This window comes from Acanthaster planci, linkage group LG18, assembly GCF_054643075.1.
Source record: "Acanthaster planci isolate LZ-2023a linkage group LG18, COTS_SCS, whole genome shotgun sequence".
NCBI lineage: Eukaryota > Metazoa > Echinodermata > Asteroidea > Valvatida > Acanthasteridae > Acanthaster > Acanthaster planci.
In genome coordinates, this window is record NC_141794.1 from 11,635,443 (window position 1) to 11,654,172 (window position 18,730).

Here is an 18,730-nt window from a genome sequence, read left to right on the forward strand (position 1 = left end):
ACACTCACACGGAGTTACAGGTACAGGTACACATACATGTACATAAAAGTGCTGAATACATGTAGGTACATGTACCAGTGCAGCGCACACTTTGTTGTAATGTAAAGTACAGCCTTGTTCTACTTCCAGTCCAACAAATTTGATTCCGAGCCAAACAAAACCATGAATAATTATGTACAGCACATGTACCCATATCTGAACCAGAAATTGAAATGAATAGGTTTTCAAATGCTCACCAAAGCACAGGTGTAACCAGTTCCCAGGGACCCATGGCAAAGTACTGGTAGCAATGAACAAAAATACTACAGATTGGGCAATGATATACTCGTACATGTATAGGGTCTACACCTACTCATTGGTTTATGTAGGGTAGAAGTACATGTATTACGAGAAAGCTGGATTTACTGGGGAACTCCAAATTACAAAAAGTTAAATGTGACCCACTCTATGAAAATGAGTCTTAAGTTGCCAGAGCCACTTTTTGAGTTTTCATTTGTATTGGAAAGAGCAAATTGAGTTTTTTGTGTTGATGTATCGCTCAGTTTGGCATCCTGATGAAAGAGGATACTCCATGGTGAAAAATGCTGTGGGTTCCTATTGATTTACACTGTGCAAAATTATTTAAAAGTACCTTTTAGTCCAAAGTGGGTCTGGCAACTTGTGACTCTTTTTCACAGAGTGGGTCACAAATTTTTTAGTGAGAGCAGGCCACGCTTCCTAGTAAGATGTGTAGTCAAGCCTGCTCCTTTAAAGCCCAAGTTGTATACATGTACATGTATTTCTTTTCATCAGTCACTGTAATTTGTAAACAGAAGCAATTTCTACACAAAGAAACCCCTACAATTGGACAGGTTTATAGTGTATTCATCCTCTGACAATGGGCAGTTGACAGTGACATGAGGGAGTACATGGTACCAGTTGGGTATGATGGAATTTGCTTTGACACCCACACAGGAATGAAGGGTGTATACAGTAAAGTGCCCAGGAGGGCACTGTAAATATACACAGGATTACTTTCAAAAGTTGAGGGCCTCTGCTAAAGCACACGTGTACGTAGCGTTAAAGGCAGAGACAATAAGCCTTTTGCAAGTTAAGTTTGAATGAAATCTGGTACGGTATCTGAGTGCATATGAACAATTTCAATTCCCCAGACTGAAGTACGACGCTGTTGCTTTACCTCCTGATTCAGGGCAAGCTTTGGAATGAACCGTGCAATGTATCACACTTGTTTGTTGGCATGGATCGACCAATCAGATTTGAGAAATCAAGTCTACCCGAAGATAATACCGGTAATAATAATCAGTTCTTGTATAGCGCATATTATGGATGTAGGCACTTGTTATCATTATACCTGCACATTGGGCCCACATCATCTTAATATTCCTGAAACCATCTTAGTTCCCTGGGGAGTATACTGGGAAACATGCTGGGGCCAATTTCATAGAGATGCTTAAGCACAGAATTTGCTTAAGCTCGAAAAAACCTTGTTTAATAAACAAAGGTTACTAGCTCAAACTCCATGTGATTATCATGCTAACCAAAAGACAGGTAAATACCGGGTGCCATTCCAAAACAGTATACATGTACATCACAAGAAGTTCTGGCTGGTCACCTGATTTGTCAAGCAAGGGTTTTTCACGCTTAAACAAATTTTTCACTTGAGAAGCGCTATGAAATTGGCCCCTGGAAACTGTTTTCTAACTGGCCAAAGAGTATGGTCTGCAAACATTTATAAGCCTCCTGTTTGCATATTGAAACCTTTTAGAAAATCAAGTTATAGTTTCTCATTTCACATTATTCACATACAGGTAACGGACCTAACACTTCAGCAAAATACTGGGTAATGTACAGTACAGTGCCGATTATGCCTGAACAATCGACAAACTTGTAACACCAATGCAAAGAGCAATGAAATCCCTTACAAAACACCATCGATGCAAATAAAACAATAAAATTCCCCCAACTTTACATCCCAGTATCATTCTCCAGGCATTTGATGCAATGAACTTTAATGGACCTTATCGTACATGTAAGCCATGCCTGAATTACTTGACTAACAGCTTGAAATAGCAGTTGTTTATAATGGGCAATGCCTGCAGTCACCAGCTAACAGAGCTGCCATAGTCACATGTCTGTGTTTCCAGCCAAAACCAATTCAAACAACCTGTGTTTGAAATTTGCAATGAAAAATAATCATGGAAATTAAAATGGCAAAATGAAACTTGGACTTAATGAAAGTGGAAGGAAATGTACAAGATATGTACAAGTACTAGCATGTGAAATTTATGAATACAATTAACAATGTTACAAAAATGTAGCTCAGATTTATCGTTCGTCAAAAACAAATGTTACAGTACTGCTGTCTAGAGGCTCTTATTTTTTTCATGAAATTTAAGCCATGCTAGAGTTTGAAGTGTATTAATATCAAAAGTTGCATGCTGCACTATTCCTAGTTTATAATGAATGCGTGCCGTACTTGTATTGTTTGAACTCTTGGCATGCCATCAAACTTTGTATACAGCGTCTTGTCAGTGCTGAGGCCCTCCACGAGATAGACATTGAAAGGTCGTTATTGAAAAATCCTATTTCAAACCTGAAACAGGGCCAGAAATTTGGTTGAAATTGAAATACACAGGTACATGTATCGGTATATTGATCCAGGGAAACTGGTTTAACCCTAATTTTCCCTAACTACACAGAATTAAACACCAGTAAAGTGTGTGAATTTGTGGCACTGGGTACTGTACCCTAAAGTGCTTGTGCTTTAACATGGGTTCAGGCATGTACCCAAAATAAACAGATTTCAACAGTTTTTGTGCACAGTTTACCATATATGGTGTTGGAAATTGTGTGAATGGGTATGGTTCCTAGTAAATCACTCTGGGGAGTTAAGGTTAATAAATAAAAGTATGTTGTAACAAAAGCAATCTGTTTCAATACCATATTTCTTTCATGCTCAGAGTAGGGCCCTACCCGGTAAGTGTACATGTATTAAAAAATTGCATTTTTGCTGTAATAACCTTGCAGCACTGAGCCGTCCACAAAGTATCACCTTTATCCTTGTTCACTGTGTTTGTGCAAGTTTAATATGCAACCACATGTACCAATTACGTAGGTTAAACTTGCAATTTTTTAATGAATAATTTCTAATTTTAATACACTGAACTTCATCTTTTCCAGAACTTTTGATGACCAGTAGCAGTCTGCATTTTCATCGCCATGACAACGGCAGTGAGGCCCCAGCGCAGGTATTAATGGCAGCTGCTTGACTACAGAGAATGACTTTATTGACACACGTGGAATGGGGCTATTGTGGTCCCCTTGTGGCCCTTCACGGAGTACAAGAGATCGCAAACACTCTGGATACGTTTCCATGCACAAAACTTGAAATGCAACTCTTTACCAAACTTGTTCTGACAGTTTGCTTAGAAAAGCCTCCCAGAAGTACGGTACTAGTACATTACACTCGATATAAACATTATTACATACATGTGCGTACATTAAAAGTTTAGTATCACAATCCTTGTCATAGATATACATGTACATGAAGTACTGGTACAGTGGCCCTGCAGAAAGTCCAGGAGGCCATTTCAAACACTTTCAATAGAGCCTGAAAGTTGACCCCTGATGATGCGCTTCTGCAACCCTTGCAGAGGAAAAATAACCTGCAAAGATTTTAGAACTTGCAATAATTTTTCGTTTAGTTTCTTCTGAAAAAATCCAACTTGGAAAAAGGGCTTTGACAAATATTTGCTAGTATACATGTATCAATTTATAGGAACTGAAAAATTTGCTGACCTAAAAGAGAAATATATGTATCCTGCCAAAAATTGACCCATCACTTCGGAAAATCTAAAATACATGAAGAACAGTGCAATACGGCAGTCTCGTACGCAGATGAAAGTTTACAGTTTGAAATTTTATGGTAGTCTGTGGGTAAAAACCAAAACAAAAACAGATCAAAACATTTTGCACATTTTGGTAATTTATAAGGTAATAAACGTAAAGCAATATTCTATTTTTACGAAAGATTCTAATATTTTATCTAACCTTTGCTGACAACAACTGCGTGATGTCAACTCCACGGAATCTGGAACCCATTGACTGCAGGTACATGTAGGTCAATCTTTGCAAAGTTGTACAATCTCGTTTTCAAGAAAGCACAGCGAGTGAAAACAAACGTGCATGAACAAGGACACCCTACATGTACGTACGATATTGCCGGACGTGAAAAGTCGTCAATAAAATTCATTTTTTACCCATCTCCGGGTGACTTTTCCAAAATATTACTTGAGGAAGACAAAGGTAAAATTCCAACATGAGTGCTTCATGGGGTGCTTTCAGTAAGGGATTATTTTTCCAAAAATTATCGGACTTGATAGGATGGTACAATGCACATCCGCCAGCCAAACATAAAGCCATTGGATTTTATAATAACTGTGAGCCTCGTCTGCTTCATTTTCTATCCAATATCATTAATGATTAATACCAACATTACCGGTATACGATATACACCTGGAGGCACTGTAGCTTCAATCAAGAATTGAGATGGGAAGGTCCCCAACGTTCAAAAGTTCACAGGGGACCACAGGAATGTGTCCTCTGACATCTTAAGTCATCTGGTCAGAGGTGATAGTAATTAGTAAGTCTGTGTTTGCAAGTCAAAGTCAAGTCACGAGTCAATTTTTGCAAGTCGAAGCCAAGTCGCAAGTCATTTAGTCTGGTTACAAGTCAAGTCACAAATCATTTGATCACAGGCGGAGTCAAGTCCTAAGTCAATTTGGTCCGAAAGATAGCAACTTAGGTCACAAATCTTTTTATCCAAGTACAAGTCTAGTCAGGCGGACGTGTGATTTCGAACTTCAGCCAAGAGATTTGGATGTGGTCTTGGGCAGACAAGACCGAAGTAGAAATCATGAGACAAACAAAGTCTTACGCTTTGGAATGCAAGGAATACATCTAAGTTAATAGGCCTCATTTAAGTTTAATGGGTTTGATTGAATAGTTTCCCGACTTGCGTTGGTAACAAGTCATAATGTGTAAGTCTAAGTCAAATCACGAGTCATTTTTGCAAGTCCTATCAAAAACTGATAGACAAGTCAAGTCACTAATCACAAAAACAGTGACTCCAGTTCAAGTCGAGCAACTCGAGTCTACAACTCTGCATATTATGAAGCCTATGACCATTCAAGTTCGATGGTCTGGAGTATTTTGGGCCGGGTATTGAAACACGTATATTCCGTTAAATGACAAAACATTTTTGGGACCAAGACACAGGTGCTGGACACAAACTGTACAGCACAATTATGTTCTCTTTCCAAGGTCATTCAAGCACAAGAAAGGTACTGATTACCCACCTGGAATGACATTAAACAGTATCGCACAAGGACTGGAACCACAATAAAAAAGTCTTGATGGTCTTAATCTGAAGTTTTCGTTTTACATATATGTGTATTTTGCCAGAGTTCATATTGAGAAGAAATCACTGAAAGCTCTGCGTGGATTCATTTCAGCAAATTTGTCTAGAATACAAGCTACAATGTGCCGGGTGCATGTGTACACGTATACATGTACATTTGCTTGTATGTACATGTACATATTTACCATACTAGTACATGTACGTAGTATCTATCTCAGCAAATATTGAAAGGGCTGCCAGAAGTAATGAAATAGTGGTGCATGCACAGTGGCATCTTCAAGCAAACTTGTATCCTCAATCCTGATTGGTTGATCCATGGCACAAGCAGTGTGAATGTATAATACTGTATTACGCAGTCTGTATCACACCCCGCATATTGCTCTCTTCTACGGTACATGTAACTCCACACATTGCAATGCTTACACAAAATGTACAGCTGCAGAATCCACTGTATCAAAAATTCATAAGAACATGTACATGTAGCACATTTGCTTCCCCTGCTGATTGTCATTATGCCATTGAATGTGTGCACGTTCATTCCGTCGTTACTGTTCATCAAGTTTGCATGGAGATACGTTCATTATCACACCGTGGATCACAGAATAATTTTTATGTGTCTGGGTCCCACATACCACTTGCGCTTTGCCCTCGCAGCGCCGCTGCTGGTACCAGGGAAGAGACTGACCAATGATAAGTATACAATGTAGCTGAAAACAGTTGAAAAAAAGACATAAAGAAGCTGAAGTGTGAAAATCTCCAATACACGTACTTTAAACTGTACACAGCCAGTGAGGAAAAAAAAGCTGAAATCCATAACCAAAAAAGCTGAAATCAGCTGAAAAGCTGAGAAATCTCACCCCTGTGGTACATTTGACCACAGATTGACCAGTGATAAAAATAGCCAAAAACAGCTGAAAAGAGGCACAAAAGAAGCTGAACTGTGAAAATCTCCTATACTTATGTACACAGCCAGTGAGGAGAAAAAGAAATCCTTGAAATCAGCTAAAAAGCTGAGAAATCTCACCCCTGACTTTTACAGTCCACTGGTTCAATGAACTAAAGAGCATTCACCCAATTACAGCGTAGTTGATATTCCGAGAATGTACAGTTTAATTAAAAGCACAGTTTTAATAATCGAGTGGTGGTCAGTGTCCTTAAATTTAATGTATCAGCTCTGTGTACTTTGTATGGCTGTTGACACTGTCACATGCAATGTCATGTGAAATGAGAAAAGTTGGGACATGTGCCTACCGGTACATGTAGCAGGTTTGCACTGGAATGCACGGACGGTGTGCCAATTATTGACAATGTTCTACGCGAATGTGCAAAAACTTGTCCTTGTCTTTGCACGGGAGCTGGGAGTTATGGCCAATGGCATTTGTGTGTCGGCCAGATGTTTCTTTTCTCCACCACCGAGGGGGCACTTCTGCACAGGGTTCTGATCATTACCTTTACATGTAAGTGTGTGTACAAATACGCATGTAGCAGTACTGTCAACTTTTTGTGTGATACATGTACGTGGTACTGAATAGTGAAGAAGGTTGTAAAAAATAGGTGCTGAATGGCATAAAAGTCACAGTCAGGGTAACTTCAAATGAGCCAGTACTGACAACACAGATGCACTGTACATGTAGGCCTGTGTCAAGCTCGTATATTGTTTTTGAACACAACAAGGAGCCATTATTGAAATCAAAGAAGCTTAGGTGTCCACGTTTGTTGTTGCTTTTTACACGAGCAAGCAAAAAAACCAAGAAAAAACATGAAGTAAATTTAATTATGAAAAATCTAGTCCAGAGTATGTACATGTAGGCCTATACTGTTTGTGTACCATTATGAAATTTTAAAATCTTTTCCCCTCTAGTTTGTTAGAAACTTTTTGTACTAAAAACAGTTGAGTAAGTCTGCACTATTTAAATGTACATACATTGTACATAATCATTTGGTTCACTGTACACGTACAGTGTAATGGTGCACCTACATGTACATGTATATGTAAAATACATGTACATTGTACATGTAAAGTGTTAATCAATTCAAAAGCTAGAATTCCACAAATTTCCACAATGCTCAATTTCCACAGCTGTGGGTCCCCCATCACAACTCCAAGTTTAATTATTGTACCGCTAGGTACAACATAATTTTGTTGCCTAATTCACTTTTTAATTTCTCATTCTGGCTTTGACACAGACGCTAAAACTCATCACTTATTCATCGGGCACCTCCACTGGCCTAGTGTCAACAGCTCACCAGCAATAATGCAGTGTAATTAAACACCACTTTCAAAACACAAAAATCAATTGCTGTTGTTGATCTGACGTGATCTGCGTGTTCCAATACTATTCTTATTGGACGACGCGTTGCTAAGCCCTCCTTGGCGACGGATGTTTCCGACTTTGCTTAGAGCAGATGGCTGATGAAAAGACTTCGAGAGGAGATCCTCGGTGGAAATTGTGAGTGGTTGGGCTTTAATTAAACAGTGAAGCCTGATACCGTACGAAGCCACAGCTACATTGTACAGATGCCTACTTTAGCTCTAGTGTGTTGATTTTGGTTGGGATGGAAACCAAACATTGCTTGCAAGCTCCCACTCAATCAGGCTTCAGGATGATCAGAAAAGGCAACACTGGCTGTTGTGATTTTTCAAGAAAGTAGTGGCATTTAGTTGGTCAGACAGACAGACAGACAGACAGACAAGTAGCAGAGTTACACGTACATGTACTAATACATGTACTATGATGTAGCTGTATGACGACCTTCAAAGATCTGTTCATTGAATATTTTAAACTTATAGGTCTTTGAAGTTGGCAGCAACAATTGAAATACCAGGATAAATCCATGTGATTTGATTGATCACTTGTTATTGAGTGCTGTGGCCACTTTGCAAAAATGGAAGTTGTATTCTGTAGTAACAAGAAGTTCTATTCCGTAGCCCAAGAACTCATCGGTTGATCATCAATCACTTGTCATTTCAAGACTGCCGTGACCACATTGCAAAAATGGAAGTTCTATTCTGTAATAAAAAGAAGTTATATTCCATAGCCCAAGAACTCATCGATCGATCATCGATCACTTGTCACTGCGTGCTGTGGACACATTGCAAAAATGGAAGTTCCATTCTGTAGTAAAAAGATGTTTTATTTCACAGCCCAAGAACTCACAGGTGATGCATAGAAATAACCGGGCAGGGGTTTGTACAAGATTTGTTTTGGTATTTAGAAAATATTTCTGTAACGTACCCCCGGTATATGTACAATTGCACATGTACGTACCGTATGTTTCACATCCTTGAAACAGAACATGTAGATGAGTTCAGTGAAACATCGAATATTCCATTTCACTCAGCTTAACTTCAGGGATGGAAGATTCCATCATTCCAAAACACATCTCTATTGCTCTTTGTCAATATCATTATTTTTTTCCTTTGTATTGCTCAGAGATGCACAATTTCAGTTACATTAAAAGCTGCTGCCAAAGGACTTGATGAAAAGCTTCACTTGAAATTGTTCTAACCAACGGACTGACAGAATTCCCAGGATGCCTAATTACAGTTTAGAATGGTTTTGCATTAAAAACAGTTGACAACCGTTCGGCAATAAAAATGTGCTCTGAACTGATGTCTGCTACTTCTCAAAGTGAGCACGACATGCCTTGTCATTGTTTGTTGAAGGGTACAAGCGGCCTAAGAATGAAGAGAAAAGGGGTTTAGGGTTCCAATTACAAATTCTGTTTTACCTGACCTGAAATTTCCAGGAAAAAAGTAAGATTTTTCTTCCGGCAAACACCCTACACATACACTGTACCTTTGCCCTGGCATTGATGTGCACTCCGAGATCAATTAATCTCTCCGCTACCACAATTTTGTTGTCTTTGACGGCCAGCATAAACGGAGTGACTCCAGTTTCCTGAAAGAAAAATAAACGCAAGAAAACAAGTTGATTGATCAAAGGAACACTTCTCTAATATACTCGTACCTGAGAACTATATGTACATGTATTATTGTACAGGTGACCAGGTGGGACCACTTTCATAGTGCTCCTTAGCAGTAAGCACATGGGCTCTGCTAATTACAGGTATAAATCTGCTTAATGATTTCTGGTACCTTCATGGCGTGCAATGCAAGCAGTTACGGGTTATGTAACTAAGAAAAGCTTGCCCCGAATCACGAGGTACATGTATTGCAACAGTGGCTTTAGTCTGGAGAATTCCAATTGTTATGTTCACGTGAATTTAAAATACTCAGTGTACCAGATTTTATTCAAATTTAACTCGCAAAAGGCTTATTGGGCCATACTGTACCTCTGTAAATTCCTCTCAGATTTTGGACAACTTATTCTGTATTCCTCCTTCCTTCTATATAAACCTCCTCACTGAAGGAGGGTTACTGGAGTGAAAATGGAAGATTACAGCCAGATCATAAAGCTGTCACAGGACAGGAATGCTCCCCTACCAAGCCTATAATTATGTACTGGGGGATCTGCGATAACGACTGACGAGAAACAAGTCAGGTGTTCACATTAAGGCCGGTTCTTGGATCGCACCCACTGCCCTGCACAGTTAATGATGAAGTCTGTATTACTTTTCAGAGTTGTGAGGCTACATGTATATGAGACAAACTGGTTAAATCCAAATTTTGTTACTGTCACTGTCTTCACGTACTAAAGAGAATAAAAAATGGCAATTTCACCAGTTCATTTCAGAGTCACCCCCAACAAGACTGACAGGTGAAGTCTTAGGGCAGGTTCATGCTTCAGGCAGACTTGAAAACAAAGCAAATTTATTGTCACCATGTGTATTTGCAGTGAAATTCCCTTGAGTCGAAATGTGATCAACCGCACAAATGTATTCATCTGATGTCAGAATTTCCATATGATCACTTTTGCGCCATAATTATCTGGCAACGTTTCAGGGAAGAGTTTATTTATATTGAGTGGGGCATTCGCTCTCGTTAATTTATGAATCTGACTTTCCTTTCTCATCGCTTCCCATAGAAAAAGTCCAGGTGAGTAGGAGTTGGAAAGGGCTGGAAAGGAAGCATTATTTACATGTAGGATTGGGAAATACATGTAAACTGCAATGCAATTTGTGGATTAGTAACATGAACCAAACTGCTTGAAAAGAGGCCATTCAATGTGCACCTGCAAATTTCTTTGTCCTTGTTCAAGCTGATTTCAATCCAGCAATTCATTTAAACCTCTACACTGCCATCAGTTTCAAATGTAGTGTGGGTATAACTCTCACAAGTTAAAAAAAAAATCAATTGTCATTAGTTGTCAGTTTTAACAATCCAATTCTCATTTATTTCCTCTAAATCTCTTTTCCTGTTGCACATTTGTAAAGTCCAAAAACTAAGTCATTATTGATTACATTGCTCAATGTGCTTAATGGAAGCCATTACGGCTGAAACTTGACGGTTACCGAACTGAAAATAATGGCAGAGGCATAGTTAAATGTAAACCTAGCCCATGCCAATTAATGCAGAGAGCTGACAATTTGTATGAAGCAACATGGAGTGAACTTTTGGGCTTTTCAAAAATTAAGAGCAGGACAATAAATCAGGTGCCTACATGTAAGTGTGACCATTGTCCACCTTGCTTTACGGAATTTTCAGAAACATACCCCGAGGGAGGGTGGAGGTATATATATTTTAAGCTATCCCTACCCACACTGGTTCACTTTAAAAAATTGTTCCCCCACGTCGCAGGAGATCTGTTTAATGGATCATTGACAGATCTGAAGCACAGCATTCAGGGTATCTCGTTGGCCCTGGACCCAGGTGGAGGAAAGCAGTAATCCGTGAAGATTCCACCTGCTTCTATTGTGGCTGCTTCCTTTTTAGAGGATCCCCCCCATTCCGCACAATGCAGTTGGTGATTTTCATTGTCCCGTTGCTACGGCAATCAGATAATCAAGTGGCAGTGTACAATATGCCCAGGAGTAGTTGACGGAGAAAAAAAAATTGGACAAATACTCATTGAATTGAGATGCATTTAGTGACTCCATAAAAAAAAATGTCCCAAAAAATCTGAATGTTGTAGCGTGTTGAAGTCCAGTGAACTGAAACGCAGAAATGTTTGGAATTTGGTTTCAGCCTGGCTGAATTGAGCTCAACAATGCGTCAGCAAATTTTCTACGACAAAATTAACCAGCCATTTAAAAGATACAGTATGAACTAAGGCCTTCGATCTATAGAAATTTGTCCGATGTTTTGTGTCACCATGACAACTTGACAAGTATAAAGGGCATTTTATACTCAAGACTACCGAGTTTAAGAGCATGATGAGGCAAATCAAAAATGCCTTATACCAGAAACGGGGCATACAGGTTGCATAAAGGCCAATGACCTTCCATTTAATTTCTATCATGATAATAATAATCAGTGGGCAACACCAGGTTGGACCAGCATTTGGCAACTTGGCCCATGGGTAGCATCCGGTCTGACCAGAAATCGGCGAAATCAGGCCCAACCAGAAATGGGCAAAATGTAAAAAGCGAGCACTGCGCTTAACACACAGAGTGTAGTACATGTACATTGGTTGAAATGGTTTACCACTTTATACAAATGTACGTTAATATTGATTTACCCTAACGTGATGTGCCTCTCATGTGGTACATTTTTAAATTTTAGCCTCTAATGTCTTACTGGCGTAATTGTTTTACCTCAAATTTCACAAAAGGTGAAATTAAATAAACCTCCCAAATATTCTGATTTTTAAATTTTGATTTTACAAATCTACTACAAACTTCCAATGAAATTTGCTTTTGGCCTGACTTTCTGATTTTTTTCAAAGTGCAAACTGAACTCTTTTACAATGAGCTCAAAAAGGTTTTTCAACGAACTTGTAGTTTGGTACATGCACCGGTACACGTAAGCAGTAACCATGATTTACTAGAATTTATCAACTTTCAAGAACTTGTTCAAGCGCAGAGATTTGTTCAAGCGCACCACATTAGGCGACACTCAGCATGCTCAGCCAATTTCCGGATGCCAACGTTTTTGACAAAATTTCTTGACACTGAAATAGTTCACAAAAGTTGAACACCCTGTATCACGAAGTTATAATGTACAGTTCACCATGGCGTTTGTGTCCTTTCTCCACGAGAGGTCTGGTAACACAGTAACTTGTAAGAGGAAAATCAAGCGAATGCCGAAGTACATCACTACTACATGTACTTGCATGTTCAAAGTGCACCACCTTGTGAGACTATAACACATGCATACACGTACTAAAGTGTAGCATTCAATAACCAAACAAAAATCTTTGAGCTAGTACCTCCAGTACATACATGTACACGCACTGTGTAAGTCCCCTTAAGAAAAAACAATTGAACTAGATATCAACTCACTTCATCTTGTCTGTTTATCTCTGGGTCGCCCTTTTCTGCATTCCGAAGTAAGGTCTCCGCAGTCCCCCATTCCCCTCGTAGGCTGAGTAGCAAAAGCCGTCCATTGGTACCGAGTCCCTGCTGGATCACTCCCCCGGCGCTACCCGGGGGCACATGTCCCGAAGACACGCTGCTCGCCACAGACGAACCGGCGATTGATGCCGAATCGGACATCGCGAAACTCGTCGAATGCGACGAACCCTGGTGCGAATACCTGTAGCCCTGTCCCTAGAAGAAAAGGAGGACCTCAGTATTTCAAACACACGATATTATTAAACCAATTTAATTGAGAAAACTCACAAAATGGCGCGGTTTCCAAGTTCATTTCTAATCAAACTTCCGTTGTAAACACCGACTGAACGCAGATTACTTAGTAAACTTACGAAGTAATACGAACTCAAAAAAAGTTTCCAAGTCACAACGTGGCGTAACTATCAATCCATATTTGGGTCAGTCCTCGGAATGTCGAAGGAAAAAGCACAATTTCTTCAAGACATGGTTTCCAAGTTACAGTTCCGGGTATCAGCGATTTCCCATGGCGGTTCAGAAACAGAGAAATTCGAGGTAGAAATTTGATCCCTTTTCGCAGACCAAACGAGTTGCGAAGCAGACGTCTGCTATCCCGTGTGTGCACACAAGTAATGTGTGTACATTACAGACCGCGTGTGGTCCATAGGAATGAATGCAATGTCGAGATCTGCGGTTTGGCCGGATTATTCGGCTACGGCTTCAGATAACGGACTCGCCTACGGAATTCGAAGTCGCAAGCTGGCGGCTTGGGATGGATTTCCTACTGATGCACGTATTGTATCCAGCCGTAGCCAATTCTATGGGACGTGGCCGCCTGAGGCCGATCGGCCGTGAATGACCCCCCGTACCCAGTGCATGCGTGGTGCCTCTGGCGATAGAACAGGTGGAGGTTGGTTCGATTGCTAAAGCATAATATTCGGCTCACTAGGCTTTCGGTTCAAGACTGGTTCAACTGCAGTTCCTGGTGTATACTGCACGTAATAATATATACTCATTTGAATCACGGTTAATTACGACTATTCGTTCACTTTTGAGGGAGCAACAAAAGTCGACATCTCTTTTCCTTCCTCCATGAGCCCTTTTACTACAAAAGTTTTTCTTTCGATGAGTCAAAACTAATTAGTTCAATCAGTTGATCGTTTAATGGTCATTTAAGGAACAATTCTACATCATTTGTGACAGTCAGGATTTTCTTTAAGCTTTGATTTCTGTTTGGTTTTTCACTGCACCAACTCTGACACGCCATGCGTAAATAGTTTATTTTACCGATGAGTTTCCAGGAATTTAATAAAATACAATTAAGCAATTTTGGAATACAACAGTTGTTTTGAAATTCTTATTTTGTCGAAGTTTATCTGCTCACTGAAAGAGTCAGCTGCTTCCATGCAAGGAAGCAAATGGAAGTATAAAGTGTCTCTTACGGATCCAATATATGCAAGTTACAACATGATGAGCACGATAAAATTGATGGCATAAAATTATTCATTTCTTAAAAACCAATCGAACGATCCAATCTAAGTCCTAAATACACACGGGCGAGTGGAAAGTTAATTGAATAGGTCTGACATGACTGATATATATCTGTGCATAGATAAAGAGATTTTACACAACGTGATGAAAATCGGCCAGCTTAAAAAATAATTAAAACTGAAAGCCGAAAGTGCTTAAATGCACGGACCTCTTTCCGCAGAACCAAAGAATGTAAATTTGTTCAGCTTTCTGTAACCTGAGAGATGGCATACCCATACACTTGGCATTGCGTGAAGACGCATATGGAGTTGATGACATTGCATTGCTGTTGCGACAATGATAGCATAACGTGAATTGAACGATATTATGTAAGATATTATCAAGTGTTTTTGATACGTTGTATCTTCCTCCTTCGCCCTTGTATGGTAATTTTTTTCTGTGTCTGCTAATTACAGTTTTGGAATAAACTATTAGATTTTAATGGGAAAAACTGTTCTTACATGCGCACATGGTCGACGAGATTTAAACTAATTGGTGGCGCTATTTAAACGTACTGGTGAAAGACAGATTTCTTGTGGAACGCTAATCTCTGTTTTGTACAGTGCCATCATTTTGGACGCTAAACACCTGGGAGTCAAGCTGTCGCAAAGCTAAACCGTCTCGGGTTCATTCTCCAAATGAATGATTTGATATTGCAAGGAAACCTGAGGCACTTTGACCGAGCTTTCAACTCATTACTCAACTTATGTGTTGAAACAGCATCTTCGTTTCACGCATCGTAAAAACACAACCGCAAAGCTTTTTGTCAGTCTCGTGGCAGGTGTCAATGGAGATTCTACCCCCCCCCCGGCCGCCACACACGCACAAACCGTCCAGCCGGCTGCTGGACAGACCATCCCGGGAATGGCTGTCCAACCGGACCGAAGTTTGTGTCAATCTCCCAGTATTTTGTTTTAGAATAACCCAGTGTAATTGGCAAATTCTCCAACCTGAGCCTTCGTAGGCCTAATTCAATTGCAGAAACCGCTTTTAATATCCAAAATCGGGGAAATCCGGAGCGTGGGTGCGACTTTGTACGTACTTGCTCGCGAAAGGTACCAGGGCTGGTTTGCTTCACATGAATCTAAACTCATGGAACGACCCAGCGTTGGGATCACTGATTAAGATCTGGTCCAGGTCAGTGTGAAACATTCTCTGTGTGTCAACGCGCATCTTTGACGTCATTGTGAAAAAGTGTCGATATTCAGTTTATCCTTGAGCCTCTTTCACCCTCCCTATCTCAAGAGGGCTGAACAAGGTCATTTGCAATTATAGCCCATCGTTGATGAGAGGTGAGAGCAACAGGACAGTGCTAATTGCCTGAAATGGTACCGACGAATGAGCCGGAGACTAGTAGGTGTGTGCCGCGACTCTGTTCAAGGTCGTTTGTGATTGGTTGGACTGCCTGGAGAAAGCTGTCCAATTCGCTGTTGTCAAGTATGATTCATTGCACAGTGGGAATGGTTCAGTCCACAAATTGGTGCATGACTATTGAAGCCCAAGAAAGGGCGGGGTTTGAATATAGTTCGGGGATGATATTAAAACAACTGGGATCAACTTTAGGTTCCTCCAGCTTTCTTTTAAATTTCTGTGTGTCAAAATCATCATCTCAGTTCAAGTTGTTTTGGGAAAGTGTTGCCTTAGCAACTGCACACAAAAACTTGGTCTGTTTTGTTGATGCATCACGCACTTTAGTTGTAGTCGGATAAAATTTTTCTTAATGGTTTACGTTAAAATGTATGATATGGAACTTTGATCTATTTGCACAAAAATCAGTCATGACAAATTTAAACATGCAGAAAGTATTTCTGTCGCGCCACTACTATATTGCCAGTTCTCACCTCGAGTGGCCACAGTATAAGGCCGTACGGCGAATTGTACAGGAAAAAAAGGGAGAAAAGTGGTCACATAATTTCCCCATCCATTAACGGTGATTTAATAAGGAGGACTGTCATCCGATTTATCACCTGACTCCGGCTAGTAACAAAATTCCCACTTACCACCGAAACCTAATTCAATCGGGACGGTTATTTTATCCCTCCGAATCTGTGGATTTACACGTACGCTCTCGCGAAAGGATTTTACTTAACTTCACGGTGTGCATGGGCGTAGAGTGGGACAATGAATTTGTCTTCACACTGGTGATGGATGGCCCTCCACGTGATGGGAATTTCACGATGTTAGCTTGCTCAGGAAATTGAGACTAGAGAGATAAATGTCGGGCAGAGAGGAGTTATTATACCTCGGCAGTACGAGAGTGACCCCAGTTTTATGACAGTGCACTCTGAAGGAGTCGAAGGGTTTTTGGCAAGAGAAATGAAGTTATGCCTTGAAAGACAGAAAATGTCTTGAAAGAAAAATCTTGACAGGATTCCTGGCGATTGCGTGCTGCGATGAGATTTTGGATGTATACTTGAAAATTTCTATACTTTGTATAAATTAATGATTTAATAATAAATTTAGATAAATAAATTACATCATGTCCTCGCAATTTTCTCGAACACGATAGTGTGATACACGGTAAAATAAAAGTCTTCTGGAACAAGGGAGGTAATTATTTCATGAGGTGGTGAGAAATATTTCATTTCATGAGGTGGAAGGTGACTGGACCGGAGTAGTCCATCTATCCCTGGAATTACTGATTTCCAGTATGCATAAACATGGAACAGTCATTCGACCCATTAGTTTATTAAGCAACGCCTGAATAAATCCCAGCATTAGCTGAATGAATCCTTAGCCATCATCACCCAAGGGCACCGACTAGACCAAGAGAGGGCGCAATTTTCGCAACAACGTGGGCTCCTTTGGTGGGAACTGCTCATCACTGGTTTACGAACTACAGTGACATGCAAGCATTGCGGTTGCATTGCTACCAACAAAAATGAACACTCCCCCACTACCAGCACAGCTCTAATTCAACCGATGGGGGGGGGGCTTCTGCTAAAGTATGTCTGTCAATAGATTAGGGTACAAAGGCAAATCTATGCTTCACCCTTTACCTAAATGTTGTTCTTTAACGTGTTAACGTGTTAATAAAATACCAGTGATCACAGTGAAAGATACAAGATTAGTTACTCATCCTCTTGTGTTCGAGCGATAGAACATCTTTCTACCAGTGGAGTGGAATTTCTCCTTCGCTGCATGCCCGCATCGTGCAATGGACGTGAAAAAGAGTGAACTGAACTCAGTGACACGTGATCAATCATATCCTCCAATCAGATGACGGGGATTAGTACTCGGCAGTTGTGTAAGGTCAAGTAGGGCCAACAACATCATCACCCACTCCGGGTGAGTGCCATCCAGTTTCAAGGGTAATTGGGAAAAACAAGTTTGAATGTTTGTCCTTTCTTGACTGGCTAGGTTTCTCTGAAATCAATGGAGGGCGCTATAGACTCGATATCGTTGATAATAATTATTTTTGGAGAATTAAGCTGAATTGGGGTCTGTGAAATAACGTTAAAATGATGTTTCCGTACCTTTGCTGTTTTAGGCTGGATGAAGTCGCTTGCACTGAATTTCGACTTCTCGGATCCCTTTCGGTTCAGTTGGGATTTCCCATTCTTTCTACTCGTGCTCCATCTGGAATCCTTCTTCGTTTTCGCCTTCTGAGACTTACTTCCAGCATCATGCTTATTTCCTTGTTCCGGGATAATTTCCTCTCCCGAATTCTTCTCAGCCGGCTCAACAGATGCCGCTCTCAAATCGGTTCCCTTTTCCCCGGGGCGGGCCGTCAGAGTTGAGACATCGCGTGGCGAGTCCTGAAACTCCGTTTGGCCTGTCCCGGCACTTTCGTTGGCCGACAAAAATACCCCAGTTGCTCCTCTTTGGTTAGTCTCTGGGGAGTTTCCACTCTTTGTCTTTTCTGGAAAATTTGCTTGGGATTGTGTCTTCATATAGCCAGGGACACTAATATCCGCAGATCGATCCATATGTTGCTGAAGACTGTCATTTTGGAAGACCTCCTTACTGTATGATTAGGACCGACTTGGTTACCGCTCTCCTTCAGACAATGTCTAACGGATTGCCCAACAAAATGAACAGTGGTCGGATGTTGCAATCCTCCTCCAATTAAGAAACAGAGCCCCGTGTATCCTCCCGTCAACATCGTCAGTGATACCGTTGCCAAGGAGATTTACCGCCCAAAACGCTGCTTCTGGCATCTGATTAGAGGGTGCGTCCCTCGAACATCCGCGATATAGCGTGTTTACATCTCATCCGTCGACAAGAGGTGCATTTTCCAACTTTGTTTATCCTCCGGAGAAGAGACATGCCGCGTTTTTGCAGTTCCTGATCGTCGGGGTGCTTGCTATCACGAGATTAATTTCTCGGGATGGAGACGAAACGAAATTCCAGTTTCCATCGCGATAGATCATACGGACGTGTTTTTCT

General features: G+C 40.6%; 1 protein-coding gene across 4 annotated transcripts in view; it reads right to left on the bottom strand.

Moving 5' to 3' along the window:
* Positions 1–18,354, bottom strand: part of LOC110978677 (uncharacterized) — a 74,681-nt gene extending 56,327 nt beyond the window's left edge. Inside the window, exons 1-3 of one of the 4 annotated variants that reach the window (XM_022233849.2) lie at positions 17,818–18,354; positions 12,764–13,030; positions 9,220–9,321 (exon numbers count right to left, since the gene is read on the bottom strand). In XM_022233849.2, coding sequence (XP_022089541.2) covers positions 9,220–9,321; positions 12,764–13,030; positions 17,818–18,270 — 822 coding nt within the window. In that variant the 5' untranslated portion in view covers positions 18,271–18,354. Of the gene's footprint in view, positions 1–9,219; positions 9,322–12,763; positions 13,031–13,185; positions 13,459–17,817 lie in introns of those variants that run through there. The other 3 variants (XM_087149071.1, XM_087149072.1, XM_022233848.2) reach the window with 3 other exon arrangements.
* Between the last annotated feature and the right edge of the window lie 376 nt (positions 18,355–18,730).